At 49.5% G+C, this 23692-nt stretch overlaps 1 protein-coding gene across 8 annotated transcripts in view; it reads left to right on the forward strand.

Annotated features, from left to right (window-relative positions):
* CTIF (cap binding complex dependent translation initiation factor) overlaps positions 1 to 23692 on the forward strand; it is a 296988-nt gene that overhangs the window by 83529 nt on the left and 189767 nt on the right. For 6 of the 8 annotated variants that reach the window (XM_043558766.1, XM_043558763.1, XM_043558770.1 and 3 more), the window contains exon 3: positions 8952 to 9023. The exons of the other annotated variants lie outside the window; for them this stretch is intronic. In XM_043558766.1, coding sequence (XP_043414701.1) covers positions 8952 to 9023 — 72 coding nt within the window. The remainder of the gene's footprint in view (positions 1 to 8951; positions 9024 to 23692) is intronic. 8 annotated transcript variants of the gene reach the window in all.

Raw genomic sequence — 23692 nt, forward strand, 5'->3', positions numbered from 1 at the left:
AATCCCAAGCAGGCTCCGTGCTGTCAGTGAGGAACCCGATGGGGGGCTTGAACTCATGGACCGTGAGATCATGACCTGAGCCAAAGTCGACAGTCGGACACCTACCCAACAATGATTCCTATCATGGTGCCCCAATAATAGGATTTTCTACTGCACAGCCCTGAAGATTTTAGCCTGAGCAGATGGAGGGATAGGCTTTGCAGACCTGAGATACGGGAAACCCTGGAGGAGTAGCTTTGAGGCACAAAGCTCGAGAGTTCAGTTTTGGGACGTGAAAGGTTTAACGTAGCATTAATGTCTACGTGCTGATGAAGCAGAGAGATGTGGAAAGGTGGCGTTCAGAGGAAAGGAATGACCCGGAGACTTAAACGTCTGTCAAAAGTAGCATATGGTTGGCATTTTGAGCCGAGAGTGAGGGGGCTTAGAGAAGAGGGTCCAGCATTGAGCTCTAGGAGTCTAAAGAGACCAGCAGGAGCTAACAAAGGACACTGAAGCCTGTCCAAGTTAACTCATTTACTCTTCACAACAATTCCGTGAAGGTATTGTTATTGTTGCCTGCTTAGGGGGCGGGGGAGAAACTGAGGCACAGAGAAGTTGCATAAGCTGCCCAAGGTCACACAGGAAGTGTGTGGTCAGTCTGAGGTTTGAACGGGGTGGTCTTACTCCGGTAGCCATACACTTAACCCCCCTACCGTTGCTAGTTTCTGTTGGTTATTTTCAGGTGGGGGAATTGAGTCTTAGGAATAAAGTGGCTCATCCAAGGTCATAGAGTAACTGATAGAGCGGGAATAGGAACTCAAGATTCGCTGCCTCAAGAACTCAAGCTCCTAATCACTACATTATGCTGCCTCTACAACACGAAAGTTGGGGATTTTTTTTTCTTTTTTTTTTAAGATAGGACCAAAAAAGGCTTTCTTCCTCTCTCAAATCTCAGGTCTTGGACAGCACCTCCTTCCCCTTACACACAAGGCTTTTCTGGAGCATCACGTGGATGGAGAATGGGCTCTCAGCCAGCGTGTGCCCCCACCTCGCCTTCTTGTTTTTCCCCTCCTGGTCAGTGAGCCCGTGTGCCCAGCGTAAAGGAAGGGGTTGAACTTGTTCCTGGCTTTGAGAAGCTCAACTTTAGGCCAGTGGGATTCTGCTGCTGGCTGTCCCATGCCTGAGCTCTATGAGGAAGTCTCGTCCCCTTTCTGGGCATTGCAAGAAAGTAGTGGCTCCCATGTGACTTTCAAATTGCTCTCTGGGTGGTCCTGCCACCCCCTTGGTTAAAAAGCCCTGGGTAAGATGACTTTTTCAACGAGTTTTTACTTTGAAATAAGTTCCGGTGTAAATAAAAATGACAGTGATACTACAAAGAGCCCCTGTATATCTTTCACCCGGAATAGCCAATCGTTAATATTTTCCAGCATTTGCTTTCTATCTCTCTTCTCTCAGGGTGAGAGAAAGAGACAGAGAGGGAGGGAGGGAGAGATTCTATAAAGAGATTTTTCTGATTTATTTGAGAGTAAGTTGCAGATTCCCCTTTATTCCTAAACACTTCAGTGTGTGTTTTCTAAGAACGAGGACATTCTCTTACATAATCATAGTACAGGAAATGAACATTGAAACAGTATTATTATTTAATCTGTATTTAATCTTCTATTTCATCAGTTTTCCCAATTATACCCTTTATAGCAAAAAAAAAAAAAAAAAAAAAAAAAAATTCTAGGTTCCTCAAAAATTAAGCATAGAATTACCATGTGATCCAACAATTCCACTTCTGGATATATAGTCAAAGGAGTTGAAAGCAAGGACTTGAGCAGATATTTGCATGCCTGTATTCCTAGCAGCATTATTCACAATAGCCTAAAGGTGGATAGCCAAGCGTCCATCAGTAGATGAATAGATCAACAAAATGTGGTCTATCTATACAATGAACTAGGATTGAAGCTTAAGGAAATAAAGGAAATCCTATGACATTCGCAACCTGGATGAATCTTGAGGACAGAGCATGAACGGGGGAGGGGCAGAGAGAGAGGGAGACACGGAACCGGAAGCAGGCTCCAGGCTCTGAGCCATCAGCCCAGAGCCCGACGCGGGGCTCGAACCCACGGACCGCGAGATCGTGACCTGAGCTGAAGTCGGACGCTCAACCGACTGAGCCACCCAGGCGCCCCGAGGACTTTATGTTTAGTGAAATAAACCATATCCAACAGGACAAATACTGTACGATTCCACTTCTGTGAGGCATTAGACTAGTAAAGTCCACAGAGAATGAAAGCAGAATGGGAAAGTGGCGGTTAGCTAGGAGGACAGGGGCCTGGGGAGTTAGTGTTTGATGGGGACGGAGTCTTAGTTTGGGAGGATGATACAACTCTGGAGGTGGATGGTGGTGACAGTTGCACAATGATGTGAATGTGCTTAATGCTGCTGAATTCTACTCTTAAACATGGTTAAAATGGTAAATTTTATGTTCTGTGTATTTTACTACAATTAAAAAAATGCTGGTTCAGTGTCTAATCCAAGATCACACATTACATTTAGTATCCAACATTTTTATTGGCTCCTTGAATTAAAAGCTGCTTATGCCTGTACTCAATCTGCCACTTTCTGGCTGTGTCACTCTGGGCAAGTTATGCTATGCCTCAGATTCCTTATTTGCAACGTGGGCATAATGAACGTGCCTAGATCTCCATGAAAAATAAATGTTACTCTACGTAGTCGGCTTAGAACAGTGCCTAGATGTAAATGAAATCTTTATATATTCTGGCGAATTATTCTCGTTGTGTGTGCTGCAAATTGTCTTTTACTTGGCTTTCATTTTGGTCTTGATTTCTTTTGTCACACAGAAGTTTTAGATTTTGATGTAGTTTAAAACCTGTCTCTTGGAGCCTGATCAACTTGGAAGGTGCTGTTGATGGATAGCGTGGGGCAGACCCAGCGTAATTTTTCCTCAACTTCCTCCAGTTGTCTCGAAATCGGTGTTTATGGATGGTCTCTCCTTTCCCCTGCCTTGAAACGCTATCCTTATCGTTATATAATCTACAGCCTAAATTCCCATTCGCACATCTGTTTGCTCATGGATGCGGTTTTATCGATTATCTCTTTGTCTCATCCTGTACCGAGTCAACTTGCCAGTTTGGCTCTAGCCTGGTAATCTCCTTGGACGTCGGGAAGTACAACCCCTGGGGGGACTCTGTGCCATTGAGAAGTGGGGTGGTTCATGTTTAGCACCCTCAGCCTCCCCCACTGTGCTCAGTGGTTTCCCCCGTCTTCCACCAAGTCTGCTCCTAAAATACTGTCCCTTTGGGGGCGCAAATGACAGAGAATTGATTTTAATTGCTTTTGAATTGTGAGATAATTGAAATGTGCTGAGAAGAGCAAAGAATAATAGAATAAGCATCTCTTCTGAGTATAGAAAAGACATCTGTACTCCCGTTTATTACATCTTAACGCTGTGCCATCTGTGTTTCTGCTTTGTAAAGTAAGAAATGAATTATAGCAGGGGCGCCTGGGTGGCTCAGTTGGTTAAGCGTCCGACTTCAGCTCAGGTCATGACCTCACGGTTCGTGGGTTCGAACCCCGCGTGGGGCTCTGTGCTGACAGCTCAGAGCCTGGAGCCTGCTTCGGATTCTGTGTCTCCCTCTCTCTCTTCCCCTCCCCTGCTTGTGCTCTGTCTCTGTCTCTGTCTCTGTCTCTCTCTCTCTTTCAAAAATAAATAAACATTAAAAAAATGAATTATAGCAGCAACAGTGGAAGCCCTACGCCACCACTCATGAATTCGATGTTCATCGTTTCCATTTATAAAAATTTCCCACTTTTCCTGCCTCTTCACGTTCAATGACCTTTTCAGAAGTACACCATCTCTTCCCGCAGAGGACTTGCTCCTAGCCCTAAACCAGTTTACCTTGAAGGAGAAACTCTCTAGTGTTGGCATCAGGCATGTGGTGGGACAGATGAGAGTGCTTTGAGGTGGGGGCCCTTGTCTCCATTCTGGAATCATCTTCTACAGATAAAGGACAAGTTCAGGGAAGGTCTATATCTGGAGACTTTTCTAGACAATGGCTCCAAAAAGGGGAAGGGGAGACAGGGGGCGGGGACTGCAGAGGGAGACAGGGGGCGGGGGCTGCAGACTAAGAGCAGTCCCAGCAGAGGTGGGGAGGAGCTTTGGAGTCGAGAAGGGAAAGTTCCCAAGGGGCTTTCGGACTGGGGAAGGAACCCTCATCTCAACTGGGCACCGGACAGCAGCAGGAGAGAAGAGGTCCCTGGGGCTGCTGCTTTGTCAGGCGTGGGAGGTGGGAGCCTCACAAGCTCAGTGGGTACAGCTTTGTGGGATAAGTGCAGGGATTCACCCTTAATTCCTCCCCCAGGGGTCAGGAAAGCTGCACACAGCTGGACTGCAGTCCCCTCTCCAATAGCTTCGCCCAGGGACCTGCCTGTATCCAGCCCCGGCTGGGTCTCTGGGGTGGGTTTCTGCAGACTTGACCATCTTGCTCTCGTTCACACAGATCAGCCCCTCTGCTTGCTGCCTGTCTGTACCATGCTCTCAGACTCCCTTCATTTCCGTCTCAGCCTCGACTACCAGTGGAAACCCGAACGCTGGACTCTAGCCTCCTCGCCTGCTTTCCCCCTGCACTTCCCCCATCCCACCGCCCCCCGGGCTAGTTAGCCTTCCCTAACACAGCTCTGGTGATGCCCTCCCCTACGAGGGTCGCTCCCCCCTCTTCTGACCCTGTCTACCCAGAGAAGTTCTCTGACTGCCTTGGCCAGAGAGTCATGCTTGCTGAGATCTGCCTCTGCGCTGGCCAGTGTTCCCCCACCTGCGTCCACACCCGGGCTCACGCCTCTCTGGGAATCCCCACTTGCCCATTTGCCTTCCCTGCACCCACCCAGCCCCCTGCCAAGGGCACAGTCTTCCCTTGGACATCTCCCCTCACCTGTGAAGGAAGGTGCGTGTTGCCAGTCCCACAGTGAAAGCACCCAGGAAATGCTTCTGGTTGGCAGATACTAAGTTAAGGATGACTTTGACAAAGCAGGGCCATCTCACAGGAGCTTGGAACTGCTCTTGGAAAGCCCAGCCAGGGGTGAGGTTGCATCTAGAAGTGCGTGAAGCCCCAGCCTTCTCTCTGCTTGCTTCTCCCTGCATGGAGGCTCCCTTCCCTGCCTTGCCGAGCCCAGGAGGAGGTGCGCCCACCCACGAATCACTGTTCTGGGATGTCACATCAGTGCTGTGCAGCTGGGGGTGAAGTGTTTGGGACACCTGGAATGGGGGGTAGGAGACTTTCTCTGCGAGGTTGTCCCAGGATGGAATGAGGGGTGCATGATCTCCCCCGCCAGTAGTCTCGCTGCATGTCTTGGCCATCCCCTACCCTGTTGGCCAGGCCCCGACCAGGAAAGGAGGAACCGCTACAAGTCTATAAAGGAGAGGGATTACTTTCACAGTAGTTTGAACATTTTATGCAAATATATACATGCATTTGTGTATATGTATTATTCAAAAATACATGTGTACATGTACATATATGTATTACTTCTTATTCTGAAATTATTTTAGTTAAACTTAGGATAGAGCTGTAAAAATAGTATAGGGTCAGGGAGCCTGGGTGGCTCAGTCGGTTAAGCATCCGACGTCAGCTCAGGTCATGATCTCGCGGTTCGTGGGTTCGAGCCCCGCGTCGGGCTCTGCGCTGACAGCTCAGAGCCTGGAGCCTGCTTCAGATTCTGTGTGTGTGTGTCTCTCTCTCTCCGCCCCTCTCTTGCTCTTGCTCTGTCTCTCTCTCTCTGTCTTAAAAATAAATAAACATTAAAAAAATTTTTTTAAATAGTATTGGGTATTCCCATGCACCTGTCCAGCTTACCCTAATACGAACACCTTTTATAACCATAGTACCATAATGAGAACTAAGGACTTAACATTGGTATAATGAGATTTTATTATAGATTTCACCAGTTTTCCCGCGAATGTCCTTTTTCTGTTCCAAGATCCGAATTCGCATCTAGCTGTCAGGTCTCCTTATTCTCCTCCAATCCATGACACTTCCTGGCTCTCGTCTTCTATGACCTTGACTTGAGGAGTACTGGTTACTTATTGCATAGAAAGCTCATCTATTTGGGTTTCCTGATGTTTTTCCTCCCGATGAGATTGAGGTTGTGTGTTTTTGGCAAGAACAGCTCACAAGTGATGTGCCCTTTTCAGCACATCACACTGGGGCGTCCATGGTGGTGATGTGCTTTGTGATGGCCAATGTTATCCCTTCATCTCTTGGTTAAGGTGGTATCTGATGGAGTCCTCATTTCCCTTCCTATAATTAATTAATAAATATAATATACTTATACTTACACTAATAATCAGTATAATTAATGAATATCTTGGGAGGAGATGCTTTGCGACTGCAGGTATCCAGAGAGAGAGGATTTAATCCAGGCAGTTGGTTACCCAGATGACAAAAGAGCTGAGAAGCTAAATAACCCGAGATCAGCAATGGCAAGAAGCCAACGCCACCTCCAGCCCTGAGTCACAAAAGGAGGAGATGGTGTTGCCAGCCCAGGGGTCAGGGTCATGCACAGAAGGCCTATCTGGTGAGGTCTGGAGCCATGAAGGAGCCCCGAGTCCCTGCTGGTAGTGCCGTCCGAGGCATAGAAAGAGGGGGGAGGCGCCTTGGTTTCTCCCTGTTTCCTGTCTCCCAGGGGCCAACCCCAGATGGAAGCCAGCTGGCCCAGGAGCCTGGGAATTGCAGTCTGCAGGGGTCAGCCCCTCTGTGGTGCAGAGCAGAGATGAGCCAGACGTGGGCCTGAGGGTGCCCTTGCTCAGGAATGCTGCCCCGCCGTTTCCCTGTGCCATCCAGTGATAGCCGTGAGTCACATGTGTCTGAAGCACCTGAAATGTGGCCTGGTCCAATCTGACGTGTGCTCTAAGTAGGTTTCAAAAACTTGGTATGGAAAGAAGAATATAAAAAAAATCTCATTAGTAATGTTTTATGTGAATTACCTGTTGAAGTGATCATATTTTGGATATATTGAGGTAAATGAAACATATTATTTAATTTAACCTTTCTTTTTCTTTTTTTTTTTTTTTGAGAGAGAGAGAGAAAGAGCGTGAGCACAAGTGTGTGAAAGGGAGGGACAGAGGGCAGAGGGGGAGGGAGAGAGACAGAGAATCTTAAGCAGGTTCCATACCCAGCACTGAACCCAACATGGGGCACGACTTCGAGATCGTGACCTGAGCCGATCAAGAGTCAGAGGCTTAACCAACTGAGCTGCTACTGTGTCCCTAGCAGCCATATTTCAAAAAGGAAAAGGTGAGGGGTACCTGGGTGGCTCAGTCAGTTAAGTACTCCACTCTTGATTTCGGCTCAGGTCACGATCTCATGGCGGTGGGATCCAGCCCTGCCTACATCGGGCTCCATGCTGACAGCGTGGAGCCTGCTTGGGATTCTCTCTCTCTCCCTGTCTCTCTCACTGTCTCTCTATCTCTCCCTCTCTCCCTCTCTGCCCCTCCCCCACTTGTGCATTCACTCACACAGTCTCTCTCTCTCTCTCTCTCTCTCTCTCTCTCAACATAAATAAACATTAAAAAAAATAAAATATGGCCGCTAGATCACTTAAATTATGTCTGAGACTCCTGTTTGTAGCTCTCGTATTATTTCATTTGGATAGCGCTGCCCTAGAGTATACTTGGACCGGCCTGTGTCATCAGCGCTGTAACCATGCCCTTGACCCACAGTCAGGAGGGCACGGCCGGCGAAGGTTTTACGAAACCGTGACCGCACTGGCCTTGAGCCATTCACACTCACAGTTTTGACCAAGTGTGCCAAACAGAAATATCGGGCTCCTCTGCTTTTTATGTAGCACACAGGGTGTCGGTCAAGGCCAATGTTCAACATTAACCTAAGAGGCTAGTTTTATTGTGTAGCACAATAATAAAAACACCACCATACAGGGGCGCCTGGGTGGCTCAGTCGGTTAAGCGGCCGACTTCGGCTCAGGTCATGATCTCGCGGTCCGTGGATTCGAGCCCCGCATCGGGCTCTGTGCTGACGGCTCAGAGCCTGGAGCCTGTTTCTGATTCTGTGTCTCCCTCTCTCTGACCCTCCCCCGTTCATGCTTTGTCTCTCTCTCTCTCAAAAATAAATAAACATTAAAAAAAAATTTAAAAAAACAAACCACACCACCATACAGCTAGATGGCACCTTACAGAAGAAAAGCTGTACTGTTACTACTGCTTCGTATCTAGACAGTGTTTTTAGAAGTTTATAGAAGTCCTTCCTTTCAACCCTGCAGTCACCCAGCCTTGCTGGCCCCGTTTTATAGATGACGCAATGAAGCCTGGGAGACCCATGAGTTTCAGGAACTCTCAGACTTCAGGGGCGTTAAAATGCAGAAGGTCAGTCTCACCCAACTGCTTCAGAGGGTGGAGGGCGGGGCCCAGGGACCCCCATGCAGCACGTTTTGGGGAATTTCATGCAAGTGGTTGTCAGACCACACTTTGGGGCACCCCAGGTCTCTGAGCTCTTGAGGGGTGAGTGCTGGGACTGGGCTGGAGCTGGGTATCTGGGAAGATCCACACGTATATGCCTCACCTCCAGCTCTAACCTTGACACTGTGGACGGCTGGCATGGCTAAAGCCAGGTCGGGCGGTCAGATGGGGTGCTGCTTGTTCAAAACACAGTTACCCCGTGTCGTGCGTGGTTGACCCCGGAACGCGGCTGGGTCTTGATCACTCTGGTGAGTTTAGCTGAAGGGGAGTAACTTTGCCTGCCCCAAGCATACACCAGAGAGGGTCACCGCAAGGTGGAATTTGGAGATGCCAGCGTGGACCTGCGGGTAGGGAAGGATTTGCCGCTGAAAATGGTCAAGCAGGATTTTATCCTGACCCTACTGCTGAAGAGCAGGGCCATACCTGGAGGGCCCGGATAGGGTGAGGACGAGCCTGTGTGTCCAGCCATCACTGACCACCCCTTTCTCCCCTGCAGTGGACAGCGGACTGCAGTGAACAGCTGGACAGCAGCTGTTCCTTCTCCCGAGGGCGAGCCCCCGCACAGCAGGTAGGGAACCCGCTCTGTGCTCCTTTGGGGGATTGTAATGTGTCTTGTCTGTCTGGGTTCCTGGGCTGGCCTGAGATGGCTCTCCTGGGAAGTGATGATGTGGAGAGAGCAGGAAACAGGAGAGAGGAGGGTGCAGTCCTCTCTCCGGAAAGTTCTCCCTGAACCGCCAGCCCACGGCGAAGCACCCCCCTCCTCAGAATACATAGGTTCCTGAGATTTTTTTTTTCTTGTAAGAGTTTTTTCATCACTAGATGATGTTTGCGTCAATATCTGCAAACACGCGCATGCTCGCTGGGAGGAGAGTGGATAAGTGATACGTGGAATGGTATAAGTAACAGCGTGAATGAACTTGGAGGCTCACACATCGGCACTGGGACTGGATCCCACAAACAGGGGAACCCCTAGGGTTATGGTGCTGGTCACTTGAGATCACTTCTGCTCCAGGTGTGCAGAGGACCCGGAGGGGCAGAATGTGGGGATAAGATGTCAGCACCTGGTCCATTCCCCCCGGCCCAGCCCTCCAGCTTGCTGGACCTGGCTGGAACCCGCTGTTTCCCTCTCTGCTGCTTGCCTGTGAGATCCCCTGGGGGATAACCACACAGGTGTGGGCTGTGCGGCCTGGAAGGATGAAGTGGCAGTGCTGGTGACCCCCAGGCCCTGTGTACCCTTTAGGTGTCCAGAGGCCAAAAAAACCATCCATCCCCAGCCGTCAGCCCAGCCTCACACTGTGTCTGTCCAGACAGATAAATGGGGAGCCTTTCTGGGCTCCTGCACTCGCTTGCTCCGAATTTCAAAGCAGCTTCATTCACACGTTGCCCTGGACCCACTAGTTTGTGTCCGACTTCTGTCCCATGGCACTGGTTAAATCAACTCCTCTCTATTCTGTCCTAAGGGAAGATGGTCAGTGCCCTCCGTTCCCGATCTTTCTTAGGTTGCAGGGCTTTTTACACCATGGTGTGTAGGGATAGCTTCCTTCTCACACTATAAGTTGTTTGTGTGTGTTTCATTGATTCTCGGCTAGGAGGCCATTAACAAGAACCCTGGGGTGGGGTTGTGGGTAGGGGAGGAGGCACGAGACCCAGGTTCTCCTCTTTGCTCTGCCACAAACTTGGTAGAAATTCTTTTCATCCTCAGCTTCCTCATATAACAATCGGGAAACTCAATGGCCTCTGAGGGTCCTTTGCTTCTCCATGCCATTTTGTAACTGAGGTCCACGGAGGTATAATGACCTGACCAAGCTGGGACTTGAACCCAGGTCTCTCACTGTACCCTTCCCCCATTTGGCCATTTACCTTGCCATACTGTAGTAGGTGTCCTTCTATGGAGGACTTTTATCCTCGTCACTAGACTGCCAGCGCTGGGTCAGGGACCCCGTGTTATCCTTGCTGAATCCCTAAGGTCTAAGTGCCCTTAAGGCCTGGCACATCAGGAGCACCATTTGCCAGTTACCCTGGGGTTTCCTACATGAAGATTCCCTTAACTCTTCAGCGGCAGAAGTGGGCTTGGATCTGGGGACTCAAGGACCGGATAAAGGGTTCCAGGGAACAGTTGAAGTTCTTGGATGGGGGACACAAGCAGCTGATAAATGAGAGACCAAAAAGCTAGCTCTCTGTTATTTTGTCAGTAGGTGCCTCGTTCTGGAATCTTCCAGACTCTTCTCCCCCCCTCGCCCACCCCATATCACCTTTTGTGTGCCCCCTTTTGCCACTGATTCCCTCCGGTCTTATTCCCCTGTCACTCCCAACGGGATTCAAAGGGGCTGAGAATGGCTCGTGCTCCTGCTTGCCTCCCTCATCCTGTGCCGTCCTTTCATGGCCAGGTTCATGCCCCTGGGGGATGGTGGGTGGGGAGTTGGCCAGAAGACAGGCTGATGGAGCAAGGCTGGGGGCCTGTGGGACCGGGCACCCTGGCACCACAAGCACCAGCTGACCCCCATTCCCGCCTTTGGGGAGCAGCTTAGCAGTTAGCTTGGGGTAGGCGGGGTTAGATGAGATGAAATGCAACAGAATTTAAAGAAGAAATCATAAAAGTTCATGTTAGACTTTTTCTTGGCAGGTGGAACTGAGACACAGGTTCATTATGGAGGAAGAGCCCCAGGAAGGTGGAGATGGGGTCTGGTTAATACAAACCTGTCTCACTTCCCTGATGTGCCCAGAGGACGAGGCCTTTTGGGGAGGGCTCTCCTGCAAGTCATGGGGCCATCGACCCTGCCACCGCCCCCATGTAGTGTCCCTCCATCCGATCATCTCAGAGGGAGGAAGGGTGGAGGAGAGAAGCAGAAGAACAGCCAGGGCACTGAGACAACCACGGCCTCAGCCACCTGAGGATTCAGGTGTGTGTCTTGTGGGTTGTCGGGATCAGCTGTGGTGAAAGAGAAGGCTACTTTGCCTGAGTCCTGGGGAGGCTGCACCCCATGCTTTGTGAAGCTGCTTAGATCCAAGGAAGACTTCAAGGGTGTTTGTGGAGGGGTTTCCTACAGATTCATCAGCCAGGGGGTGTTTGTAGAGGCTTGGTGCTAAGCCCTGGGTTCACCTGAAGCATGGCCTCTGCCTTCAAGGGCCTTACCATACAGTTAGAAGGACAAGATACATAGTGTAAAGGACAAGACATGCTCAGGGCAGGAGACATAGGTGTCCAAAGGGTGGCCCGACCTCAGGTGTCACAGTTAAGGAACCTAGGTGGGGTGAGCAGGGAAGGTGGGACTGAGCCAGACCCTCTGGATGGAAGGCCACCTTTTGCACTCTGGCGCTGTATACATAGTAGATGGAGAGGCACGAGTCTGATTGAAATAATGTCTTCTTGGTTCAGTGGTGAAAGACCTGACTGACATGAGTGATTCAATTAATTTAGGGTACAAACAGTAGCGTGGTGTAAACAAGGTAGAAATTTCTCTCTCTCTCGCCACCAGCCCGGGTGGGTATTTGGGATTGGCATGGCAGCTCAACAGTGTCAGGACAGTCTCCTTCCTTCTCATTGCTCTGCCTGCTCTAGAGCATTGCCTTTGTCCTCAGTGGCCCATGCTGGCTCATGTCCGTGCTCCTGCCAGTGGGAGCCCTGCCCAGGACCCCAGGAGCCTCGGACTTCCCCTCATGAAGTAGCCATCTTCTGATGCCCTCAGGTGGAGGGATCAAAGCTGGACAGCATCCCAGGTGACTGTGTTACAAGGAAAGCCCTTAGCTACACTGTCCTAAAGTAGCTCCCTGATGGAGGGGGAACCAGGGAGCTGCCATTAAAGGTGCATTTGCTGGGTGCAGCTCTGATGGGTGCATGGGTACATCCTTCAAAGCTCCCTTCATCCTGGTCCACCAGGTGCAGAAGCACTGGCCCCCAGCTCTTAGGAACCCCTACCAGCCCCATGAGCCTCCCCACTGTTCTCACTGCCCCCTCTCATCCACACAGACACCCTCACTCAAATTCATGTTATAATCAAGCTGTTCCACCTACATCTGCCTATCCCCTCAGGCAGCTGGTCAACCTTGAGATGCGTCCTAGGGCTGCCTCTACATCCTTGACCACCCCTGGCCCAGGGCTTTACACCTAGTAGTAGCTCAATTAAGACTCCTGAGACTACACTGAGTTGGCACAGGCCCAGTCCATTCAGTCAGTCCCTGGTGGGGCCAATTGCTCTGGCCACACCAACTTTGCTGTTTCTAAGGTCGTTGGGATAGTCGGGGTGGTTCTGCTACCCCACATTCACCCATGGGGGAGAATTTCAGGAGGAAACTAAAGGTACTTGGAGATGGGGGTGGCTGGCTGAGTGGGTGTTCCACCTTGGCCACACGGGCCCAGGAAAGTGGGGTCGGCAGGAGGATGTTGAGATTCTGTGTTCTGCCCAGGAAGCTCTGGATGGCGGGTCCCAAACCATGTCCTGAATGTGTAGCCCAGGTGTAGGCACCATTTGGGGATTAGCCATGCACTGAGCTTATATTTTGTTATTTCAACTAATGCAAGGATACAGGAAAAACCATTGCCTTCTCTGACCCCTTTCAGAGGCATGACGTGGGGGTAGCCTAGGGTGGGTTAGGTCCCATGAAATGGGAGGGAGGGGCTCAGAGGAGAATGGGCTACAGATAGTCCTGAAGAGGCTTGTTCAACTGCCTGCAGTTGGGATTTGGCTGTATTGGGGATTATTCAGCATCCTGGCAGCCTCTTTCCAAGAGACCTCATCCAACACCTAGTCACTGAGTTAGGAAGTTGCAATAGTTTCCAGCTTTTCACTGTAGTAGGGGAATCATGGTGGAGATGATTTGCAGGAAAGTAGCTGATGTGAGAGTGTGCAACATGGTGCATTTAGAAAATGTCTCAAGGTACCAGCATGGGATTTAGCATTCAGGGAAGAAAGCCAAAGGCATATGAGAGTTTGTATGAGGTCAGGAACTAGCAGCTCTTGTCTACCTGCACAGAAGTGCCAAGGAAAGAAAATGAATGTGTACAACAGCAGCAGAGCCTCTGATTAGTCCTTGAGAAGGACTTCCTCACTGAGGAATTTATTGGCCCGTGGTGTTGGCTGTAGAACAAGGTGATGAAATCTTCACTGGGATCCTCATGGCACCCCTCCTTATCAGGCGGGTTCATGCCGAGCCCTGGGAAAGGTGTGGGTGTGTTAGAAGTGAGGTCTTTGAGTCCTGGCTGTTGGCCTGGATCCCACATTCCCTGGAATGACGAGAGAAGGGCACTTTCCCTGTGGTATCATGATGCCCGGTAGCACGTTGAAGCCTCAGGAAGGAGTGCAAAGAGCCTTTGTCCCAAGGGCCACGAGAACCGGATGTGGACCCAGGTGTAGCACACATTTCAATGCCTCTTCTGCAAAATGATAGACTTCTCTGAACCTCTCTGGAAATCTCTTTCATTGTTCCTGGGTCTCCAGAAATGAGCAATTGGATGCAAATAGCTGCTAAAAGCAGCAGCAAGTGTGGGTTTTCCTGATTTCTCCACCGTCCCCTTACTCTCCCTGATAACCTGTGCCATCCTGTGGCCAGGTTTCTTCTAGGGGCCAACATTGACTCTGATCCAAGAGATGGCCGGTGGTAGGCAGAGGTGAGCCTCAAATACACAGCTTACCTCTGACCCACAGGAAAGGGGAGGAGTTTTCTGCCAGTTATCTTGCTGCCCTCCAGTAATTATAGTATTTGGTCTAGTGCCAACTAAACTCATGAGCACAAATGATATCTTAGTAGAAGTGCCTAGATTTTTACTCAGCTTCTGTGGATATTTAAGAAATGTGTTCATGGCACTGCTCTCTATTTAGTTAGTATTTCTTGAGTATCTGCTGGGATCTTGGCAGACACATATAAGCTGGAGCCTTTGGGTTCACTGCCTGTCTGTACAGTAGAGGCCAGTTCACATGGAAAGGGCTGGCTGAAGGCACCCAGTGAAGTCCCTCAAAGACACGTCCTGACCACAGATTCTGCAGTCATTCCCAAGAGTGGTCCTTCTGGTCTCTGTAAGTAGAGAGATGCTTTGCAGGACATGAGACCTGATCTGTGCCTTCAGGAATGGTTAGGATGTTTGACCAGAGAAAAGAGAAGGAATGGTGTTCACAGGCTTGAAGTTAGGTGTAACGTTGGGATGTTAGGGCAGCAGGAAAGAGTACACCTTGAGTGGGCAGTTTGTGTTGGGTGTTACAGGAGTGGTAGGAAGGAGGACGGTGGATGTGGAGGTGTCTGTGTGCTCAGCTGAGATGCTGGAACTGCTCTCCACCCCTTCCCCTGCTTGTGTACCTTCTATATCTTCCATTTTCTCTCCATTCCATACAGGTAAAATCTGTCCCTTCACATCAGTCAGGATAGCCTAAGTAATGCTGCAGTAACAAACAACTTTGAATGTCAGTAACTTTAAACAACCCATTCAGGACCCAGCTTGATGGACCAGTTGCCATTTTCACCAGTCACCATGACAGAGGGAAAAGGACCACCGGAGGGTCTTGCACTGCCGAGTCAACACTCCGACCTAGATATAATACACATCACTTCCCCTCCTTGCTTGTTGCCCAGAACTGGTCACGTGGCCCTACCCAACCATAAGCACCATAAAAAGTATCATCCCACTATGAACCGGAATGGGGGGAACCAGAGCTGTTTGGTGACTGGCTCGAGTGATTATCACACGCCCCACCTCTAGTAGAAGCTCACCAGGAGCTGGGGCTGACCTCTTCCAACCACATCAAATCCAGAGCTAAGCAGGTCTCCTGGGAACCCTAAAGACATCACGTGCTCTCAGGATGACAAGGAGCTCAGAGGTCATCTGATCCACCCTCCCAACCTGCAGTACAGGAACCCCCTCCTGTGGCTGTTGAGCTGCTGGACATTTCCTGAAATGGGGAGCTCACTGCTTCAAAAGGCATCTCAGAACGTCGTGAGGCAGCTCCATTGAGTACAGTCTTCCTCTTTTTTTTTTTAATGTTTATTTTTTGAGAGAGAAAGAGAGAGAGAGCATGCACATGGTAATGAGGGAGGGGCAGAGAGAGAGAGACAGAGAGAGAGAGAATCCCAAGCAGGCTTCTCACAGTCAGCGCAGAGCCCAATTCAGGGCTCAATCTCATGAAGTGTGAGATCATTATCTGAGCCAAAATCAAAGCCAGATGCTTAACCAGCTGAGCCAGCCAGGTGCCCCTACAGTGTCTTTCTTTGGTTCAGCTCCAAACCACCTCTCATAATCCCAGCTGATGGTTTTAGTTTTACTCCCTTTGCCCATGGCTGTTTCGTTTCTCCCGCAGCAGTCCAGCATGGCCAGTCTGCTTTTTAAGCTAAATACATTAGTTCCTGCAGCTGTTTCCTTTGTCATGGTTTAGTTGCTTCATCCCTCTGTTTACTTATCAGGTCTTTCATGCATTGATCCAGTCTACACATCATCTCTGAGGGCTGCCTGTGTGCCTGGCACCTTGCTGGGAGGCTGGGAGGCAGGAAGCAGGGTGATGAAGTGATGGGCTCAGTCTCTACGTACATAGAGGTTAGAGAGAAAGCAGGCACTTATCCCGCAGTGCTGAGATGTCTGGGACATGACACGATGGTTCTTAGGTCCCGTCCTGTCCTGGGTTACTCTCCTAGGAGCACTATAACTATGATTCTTCCTAATGAGCCTCCCCGAACTGTACACGATCCTGCTGGTGTGATCTGATTCTGCAAACTCTGGTGCTCCCAGCATGAGCCTCTATTTTCTAGAAGATATCACCTGTCCCTGTCCTCAAGGAGCCTTCTGGCTCCAGCTTATCTGGAGGAACTAGGATATAACACTTAAAACAGTGTTGATGGTTGACTTGTAGGGAGAACAGTCAGCAGCCATCCTTGGAGCCCCTGCTGTAAACATTATGAGCCATGTGGCCTAGTGTCTGTCCTCAGAGAACCTGGAGTCTGCTTAAAGAAACAAGACTTTCTCTAGTGCGAAAGCAACAGTCCAGAGCAGTGTGTGAATACAGGGAGGAGTGGGCTGGTATCTACAGGGGAACTGGCAGCTGGCAGAGGAGGCCACATACACAGATACACAGGCAGGAGGGAGGAGGAGCCATGCTGTCATGGTAACGGCACTGGCCCGGGAGCCAGGAGACGTGAGTCCTAGCTTCCGTACCTCTGACTTACCATTGGGTCATGGGTGAGACACATCATCTTGCAATAGCCCGATTCCCTCTGAAAAACGAGATGATCTAGACTTAAGACCATCAAAATATATTGTTAAAAATACAGACATAGATTTCTGCTTTGGGGAAGATGGAGTATATATTCTTTTCTATATTCCTCCTGCTGAGTACAACTAAGATCCCGGACATTCTGTATGAAGCAAACGTAAGAAAATTCTGAAAGGTAGAGATAAGAAGGCAGACCAGCTAGGGTTTGGGGGACCTGAGCAAGGACATCGTGGTAACTTTCCTGAGTTTCCTTTTTGCCTCTAACATCCCAGACTTGGGGCTGAAGAAGGAAGTAACTAGGAAATGGCAGTGGACACAGATCTTTTTTTAAGGTACCAATGAAAGTCTGTTGTCTCTAAGCAAAGGTCTAGGCAAAGATATTTTCTATTAAGATAGAAAAGTTTTAGGGGTGCCCGGGTGGCTCAGTTGGTTGAGTGTCCAACACTTGGTTTCAGCTCTGGTCATGATCTCACAGTTTTGTGAGTTTGAGGCCCCCAAACTCAAAGTTTTGTGAGTAGAGCCTGCTTGGGATTCTCTCTGCCCCTCCCCCACTCACACTGTCTCTTACTCAAAAATAAATTTAAAAACTTAAAAAAAAAAACCTTAAAAATTACTGCTCTACTCCAGCCAGATAGCATAGAACAAAGTGCAGCCCCACTCTTGCTCACACCAGCAAAGACCCAGTGGGAGTCTAGACTGCCACCCTCACTGGGTTGTAATGAGCCCTCCCCTTGCCCCCCAACTGGGATGTTGTCAGAGAAGGCCAGGCGGGCAGCTGGAACTTTTATCCCTGCCAGCCTATACAAAGGGTCCTTGCAACCCCCAAGGTATTATTGGAGGCCATCTGGGAACTGGACTTCACCCCAACTCAGCAGTATTGAGGTGCCCCTCCCCTCCCTACTGGGTTGTGTCAGAGTAAGTTCAATAGAGAGTTGGGACTTCCACTGTTGCCCAGTGGTAATGAGGCCACCTTCATGCAAGGTCCCTGGGAACTGTGGAGTCCTGAAATTCCCACCTCCATGGAGCCATAACAACAAGTGCCAACTACCCTGGACTTCTACCTCCAATGGCAGTTGTGAGGCTATACCCTCCCTTTTCCCTGGCAATGTAGCATCACAAAAAGCCAGTCAAAAACAGAAGATTTAAATATGATTCAGAGTTTCATAACACAACATGAAAGTGTCCCCATTGCAACAAAAAAAATCATTTGTCATCCTAAGAACCAGAAATATTTCAAACTAAATGGGAAAAGACGATCAGTAGATGTCACCACTGAGATGAGAAATTGGACTTTATCAAAATTAAACAGGAAAACCCTGTTTAGTGGATGAAGAGACAAATGACAGGAAATTTTGCAAAACATGTATCTGACAAAGGACTAGTACTCAGAATATATAAAGAACTCCCCACACTCAACATTTAAAACAATACACTTAGAAAAAAGACAAAAGACACAAAGAGACATTTTTCCCTGAAGAGAGAGGATGTACAGACGGCAAAGAAGCACACAAAGAGATGTTCCACATCTTTTTGTAAGGGAAATGCAAATTAAAGCCACAATGAGAGATTTCACACCTATCAAGATAGCTAATTAAAATAAATGTAGTGACAACACCGAATGCTGGTGAAGATACAGAGACATCGGATCATTCACACATAGCCAGTAGGAGTGCAAAGTGGTACAGCCATTCTGGAGAACAATTTGGCAGTTTCTTAAAAAACTAAACCTGCAAGTACCATCTGATCCAGTCATTTTACTCCGGGTGTTTATCCCAGAGAAAGGAAAACTTATGTTCACACAAAAACCTGTATTCAAATGTTTATAGCAGCTTTATTCATAATAGCCCCAAACGGGAAACCGCCCAGATGTCCTTCAACAGGTAAACAGTTAAAACAAGCTGTGACACTCAGCAGTAAAAAGGAATCCGCTACTGGCACATGCAGCAACCTGGGTGAATCTCCCAGGAATTATGCCGAGTGAAAAAAGCCAATCCTCCAAAGTTACATATTCTATGATTCCATGTATATAACATTCTTGAAATGACACGATGATAGAAATGGGGAACAGGTTAGCAGTTACAGGGAGTAGAGAAGGGAGGGGCAGGAGAAAATGGGTGTGGTGCAGAAGGGCAGCAGGTGGGAACCTTGTGCTGATGGAAATGTTCTGCATCTTGACCATATCAATGTCAATATCCTGGTCTTAATATTGAACTTTACTTTTTAAAAAAATTTTTTTAATGTTTTTATTTATCTTTGAGACAGAGAGAGACAGAGCATGAGCAGGGGAGGGGCAGAGATAGAGGGAGACACAGAATCCAAAGCAGGCTCCAGGCTCCGAGCTGTCAGTGCCGAGCCTGACACGGGGCTTGAACTCATGGAGTGCGAGACCATGATCCGAGCTGAAGTCGGACGCTCAACCAACTGAGCCACCCAGGCGCCAATATTGAACTATACTTTTACAAGTTTCCACATGGGGGAAACAGAGTAAAGGGTGCAGGGCATCTCTGTGTTATTTCTTACAGCTATATGTGAATCTACAATTATCTAAAATAAAAGTTAATTTTTTTAAAGAATAGAACCTTTTGTCTTATCCGAAGCTTTCAGGGAAATCCCGTATGGAAAACAAAAGGGGCAAAACTGCTTGGGGAGGCAAGGGAAGGAGGAACCCACTTGCTGTCTCCTACTCCATCTGCCTCAATGCTCTGGGAGCACCTCTGCAGAACCCCCAGGTCACCCCCGGACCTGATGATCTCTCAGTTCCTTTCTTCTCTGGACTTCCGTGGGTCTGAGTCTGAGCCTGGCAGGAAGGGAGAATCTCTGGGGACTGGGGAGCTTCAAGAGGCCTCCTAGTGAGGAGTCTTGGAGGATGGGATCCTTTCTCTGCATAAGGACATGCAGGGTGGACGACTGGGGATGCTTAAATGGGCCTGCATTATTTCAGCAGATGCCAAATAGGAAGGCAGCCAGAAGTAGCCTGTGGTGTTGACCAGTCCAGGTTCAAATAACATGGCCATTTAAATCTGCAAGCACAAACTCAGCCAAGAGAGTTTGCAGAAAGGGTAAGATTAGGAGAAGTATACTTGGTCACAGACTTCGGTCGTTATTTCTTACCTCTCCCTTTGGTTCTTAATTCAAAGACAGTCAGGGTACAGAGTGCCTGGGAGGCTCAGTTGGTTAAGTGTCCGGCTTCAGCTCAGGTCATGACCTCACAGTTTGTGGGTTCAAGCCCCGAGTTGGGCTCTGTGCTGACAGCTCAGAGCCCAGAGCCTGCTTCAGATTCTTGTCTCCCTCTCTCTCTCTCTGCCTCTCCCCTGCTCATGCTCTGTCTCTGTCTCTCTCAAAAATAAATAAACATTAAAAAAATTAAAAACAAAAACAGTTGAGGTTAGAGAGGGAAGGGATAGAATGGGCAGACAGGAAAGTTTCATAATGAAAGGAATGCCTTTTCTGGCTCCTGAACTCTGCTCTGGTGATACCCAGGAAGCCCTCTCTTCTGGCTTCTGCTCTGCCTTTCTCCTGCCTCAAAGACCCTTCTGTTGTAAGGGCATTAAAATATTGGGGGGGGGGGGGTGGTCCATCATGGTCTTTCCCACCAGCATGTGAGGTGCTGTCCTTGGTGCTGAACACACATGCACATACGTGCACACACACTCACACACATGCACTGTTACTAGGACAGGACTGTATCTCAAATTTTGGTTTAATGTGAGCCTAAGAGGAGTTTCAGACCCAACCTGTTGGAAGCCCCTGTTTGGGCCCAGGAGATACTTTTGGGGCCTTTGGTCTCAGTGTCTCGTATGTTCTGCCTGTTCTCCCTACCCCGACTGGGGAATCACTGGTCCAGTCCAAATGCTTATGGGACAGAGAAAGCAGCATCGGTGCAAGATGCTGAGTGACTCTCCTGAGCCCTCCAGTAAGCAGCTTGCAGGCCTGGAGTCCTGTTTTACCCACTCTTAGTCCAAACCATGTTGGTACTCTCAGGAAGTTTTCCCAGAGTCTCAGAGCCACTCTGCTGTCTCGTCCAAAGCCAGCAACAGGGGTGGCATACATCTTGTCACATGGTGCTTGACTACGTGCCATCTTCCAGTGTTCTTTTTGTTTCTGTGACTCTTGGTTGAATGGTAAGCCCTGTGAGGGCAGGGATGATCACCTCAGGACTAGTCCACTTCTGTGGGTGATAGATCAGGGTGAGGCAGGGGAGTTGCGGTGGGATCCTTGGAGAGGAAGGAGAGAAATTTTGTCTATGTCTAAAGGGATGGCCCTCCCCATCAGCTATGCCAGGAACTTGGGTCCATGAAGTGAGACAATCCATGTTAGGGTCAGCCTTGCTCTTGGCCCTCATGATGGACAGAATCTGTGGAAGAACATTCTGCACCAGGAAGGGAGATGTCCTGGGACCGTGAGCCATCTGGGGAGCAGGGGCTGTACTGCCCTTTTCTGCCTGGTGTCCAGCACTAGGCCCTGTGCAGCTGCTCCCATACTGGGCTTTCAGGTGTGGGAAGCCAGGACCAAAGGCTGGCCACCCCTGCCTCCGTGTCCCCTGGCACAGCTGACTAACAGCAGACAAGCTGCGGGAAGTCCAGACTGACGTGCCCCAGCTTCCTCTAGATGGAACTTCACCTGTGACCCTCCCGATAATGGAAGCGGTCCTCCTCCTGTGCGCTGTCCTAGACAGTCAAGTTCCGCTTAGTTTCTAAACCCTTGTAGCCTGGAGTTGTCGACACATACCTACCCACACACCGACATGTAAATCACTCCACAGTTGTGTACTAGTAAAGAGAACCCAGCAGCACAGAGGAGGGTTTATTTTCTCACTGCTCCTGACTTAGCATGTTTCTCTACTGTACAGTGATCCACTGCTACCTTGTTTCGTTCACTCAGGTCCAGAGCCCCCCCCCCACCCCGCTTCTTTATACATTCCATCTCCCACCCCCAGACTCCCTCTTACCTTCACTGCAGGCGATTTGCTCCCTCCACCAGCACTGTCTCCCCAAACGTAGGCAGAGGTGGACTCAGAGAACCCAAATGTCTGGACGGGATGGATACCTGACTGCATTATAGCAGTCTGCAGTGAGGCCACAGTTTATCTGAATAATATCACCACACGGTGCAACAGGTAAGAGCATCAACTCTGGGCCACGCTGTTGTATACATTCCCATCCTGGGCACAAGCTCTCTGAACACAGGCAAGTTCTCCGAACCTCCGTTTTCTCATCAGTGAAGTGGGGCTTCCTAGGGTTGTGACCAAAGTGAAGTGCTCAGAGGGTGCCCGCCGTCCAGTGAGTGCTACGTCAGCGAAAAGTTGGCTGTTGTCGTTGCCGGAGTCCGGACTCCCCTGAGCTGGGGGTAGCTGTGCACCGGCCAGGCTCTCAGGCGGCTCCAGTCTCCCCGCCCGTAGGCGGGCTGTTTCCATTTCTTCTTCCACATGGTTTAAAGCGCTCATTATCCCTTTGTGATCTGTTCTGAGAACAGCACGGTTCACACTGGCATGAGGCCCCCTAATTGCCAGGAAAAGGGCCTGTTGTGAAGGATTCGGCAGCGTTTAAGTGCTAAAAACGATCCACTGAAAAGGGTGGTTGCTTCTGATTAGGCTTCTGAGAACCTTGGCCTTGCAGCAACCTGGGGGGCAGGGCCCGGGTGACCTCAGGGCTGGGGAGGGGAGGGGGCTCAGAGAAGAGCTCTAGACACAGGAATTGCACAGCAGAGGATGCTCTTGAAGAAGCCAGTGCAGTTCTGTGGTGGGCTCTCAGTGCCTAGATACCTGAATCCTTGCTGCAAAATATTTAATGAAAGATGCTGGGTCCCAGGGCTACGGTGAGAAGTGAGTGAGTAGAGGGATACAACAAAAAGTGAAGCCAGGGTTCCTCGTTGAGGGGATGCAGCGTAATTGAGGAAGAGTGTTAGAAGACCATTTCCCAAAGTAGGTTCTGTGGAACCCTAGTCCTCTGTGGAATAAAGAGGAAGGATGGGGTGGCTTTCTGGCCAAAGGAGTTTGGGAAATACTTGCAGAGTCAACATCCATCTAAGACCAATAAAGGCACCAAGAAGTTTGGCAGTAAAGTAATTCATTTCACAGTCTTTTGGGGCACCTGGGTGGCTCAGTCCGTTAAGCATCCCACTCTTGATTTCGGCTCAGGTCATGATCTCACGGTTGTGGGCTTGAACCCCATGTCGGGCTCTGCGCTGACAGCACGGAGCCTGCTTGGGATTCTCTCTCTCCCTCTCTCTCTGCCCCTCTCCCTCTCTCTCTCTCTCTCTCTCAAAATAAGTAACCATTGGGGTGCCTGGGTGGCGCAGTCGGTTAAGCGTCCGACTTCAGCCAGGTCACGATCTCGCGGTCCGTGAGTTCGAGCCCCGCGTCAGGCTCTGGGCTGATGGCTCAGAGCCTGGAGCCTGTTTCCGATTCTGTGTCTCCCTCTCTCTCTGCCCCTCCCCCGTTCATGCTCTGTCTCTCTCTGTCCCAAAAATTAAAAATAAATAAATAAATAAATAAATAAATAAACATTAAAAACAACAACAACAGCAATCTTTTAACTCAATGCGTCCCAAACATTTGACAAGGGAGCCTTTTTGAACTTTTCTTCCCCACAAAACCCTTTGAACATCCAGTTTCTAGACGTGTGTTCCATGGACCACCCCAGCTGCACTAAATTTAACCTGGCAATGCTCCTCTCCCCACGTGATTCTGATGCACATTGACATTTAAGAGCCAGTGGATTAGTGTTTCTAGAACACCACTGGGAAGCACAGCAGTCGAAGAGTCGGGAAGTGCTGGACGTGCTGTGGGTTCCTGGGGCACTAGCGTCAGCCGAGGAAATGCTCGGCCACGGAGAGGAGGGGTCTTGAGCTGGAGCCTCTCAGAAACAAAGACTGGGGTTGGGGAGGACATTTGTTTTCTGTGAGTCTAGGAAGGGTACAGTGGTGCAAAGGGGAATATAAGCCCCTATCTTGGGTAGCTTGGTGTGACCTCAGAGCCCTTCACACTAACACTGTATGTTACTAGTGTGCCAGGGAAGCCAAGGTTCCTGCAGTAGTCGGCTGCAGCCTG

This window comes from Prionailurus bengalensis, chromosome D3 (assembly GCF_016509475.1).
Source record: "Prionailurus bengalensis isolate Pbe53 chromosome D3, Fcat_Pben_1.1_paternal_pri, whole genome shotgun sequence".
Classification (NCBI taxonomy): Eukaryota; Metazoa; Chordata; class Mammalia; order Carnivora; family Felidae; genus Prionailurus; species Prionailurus bengalensis.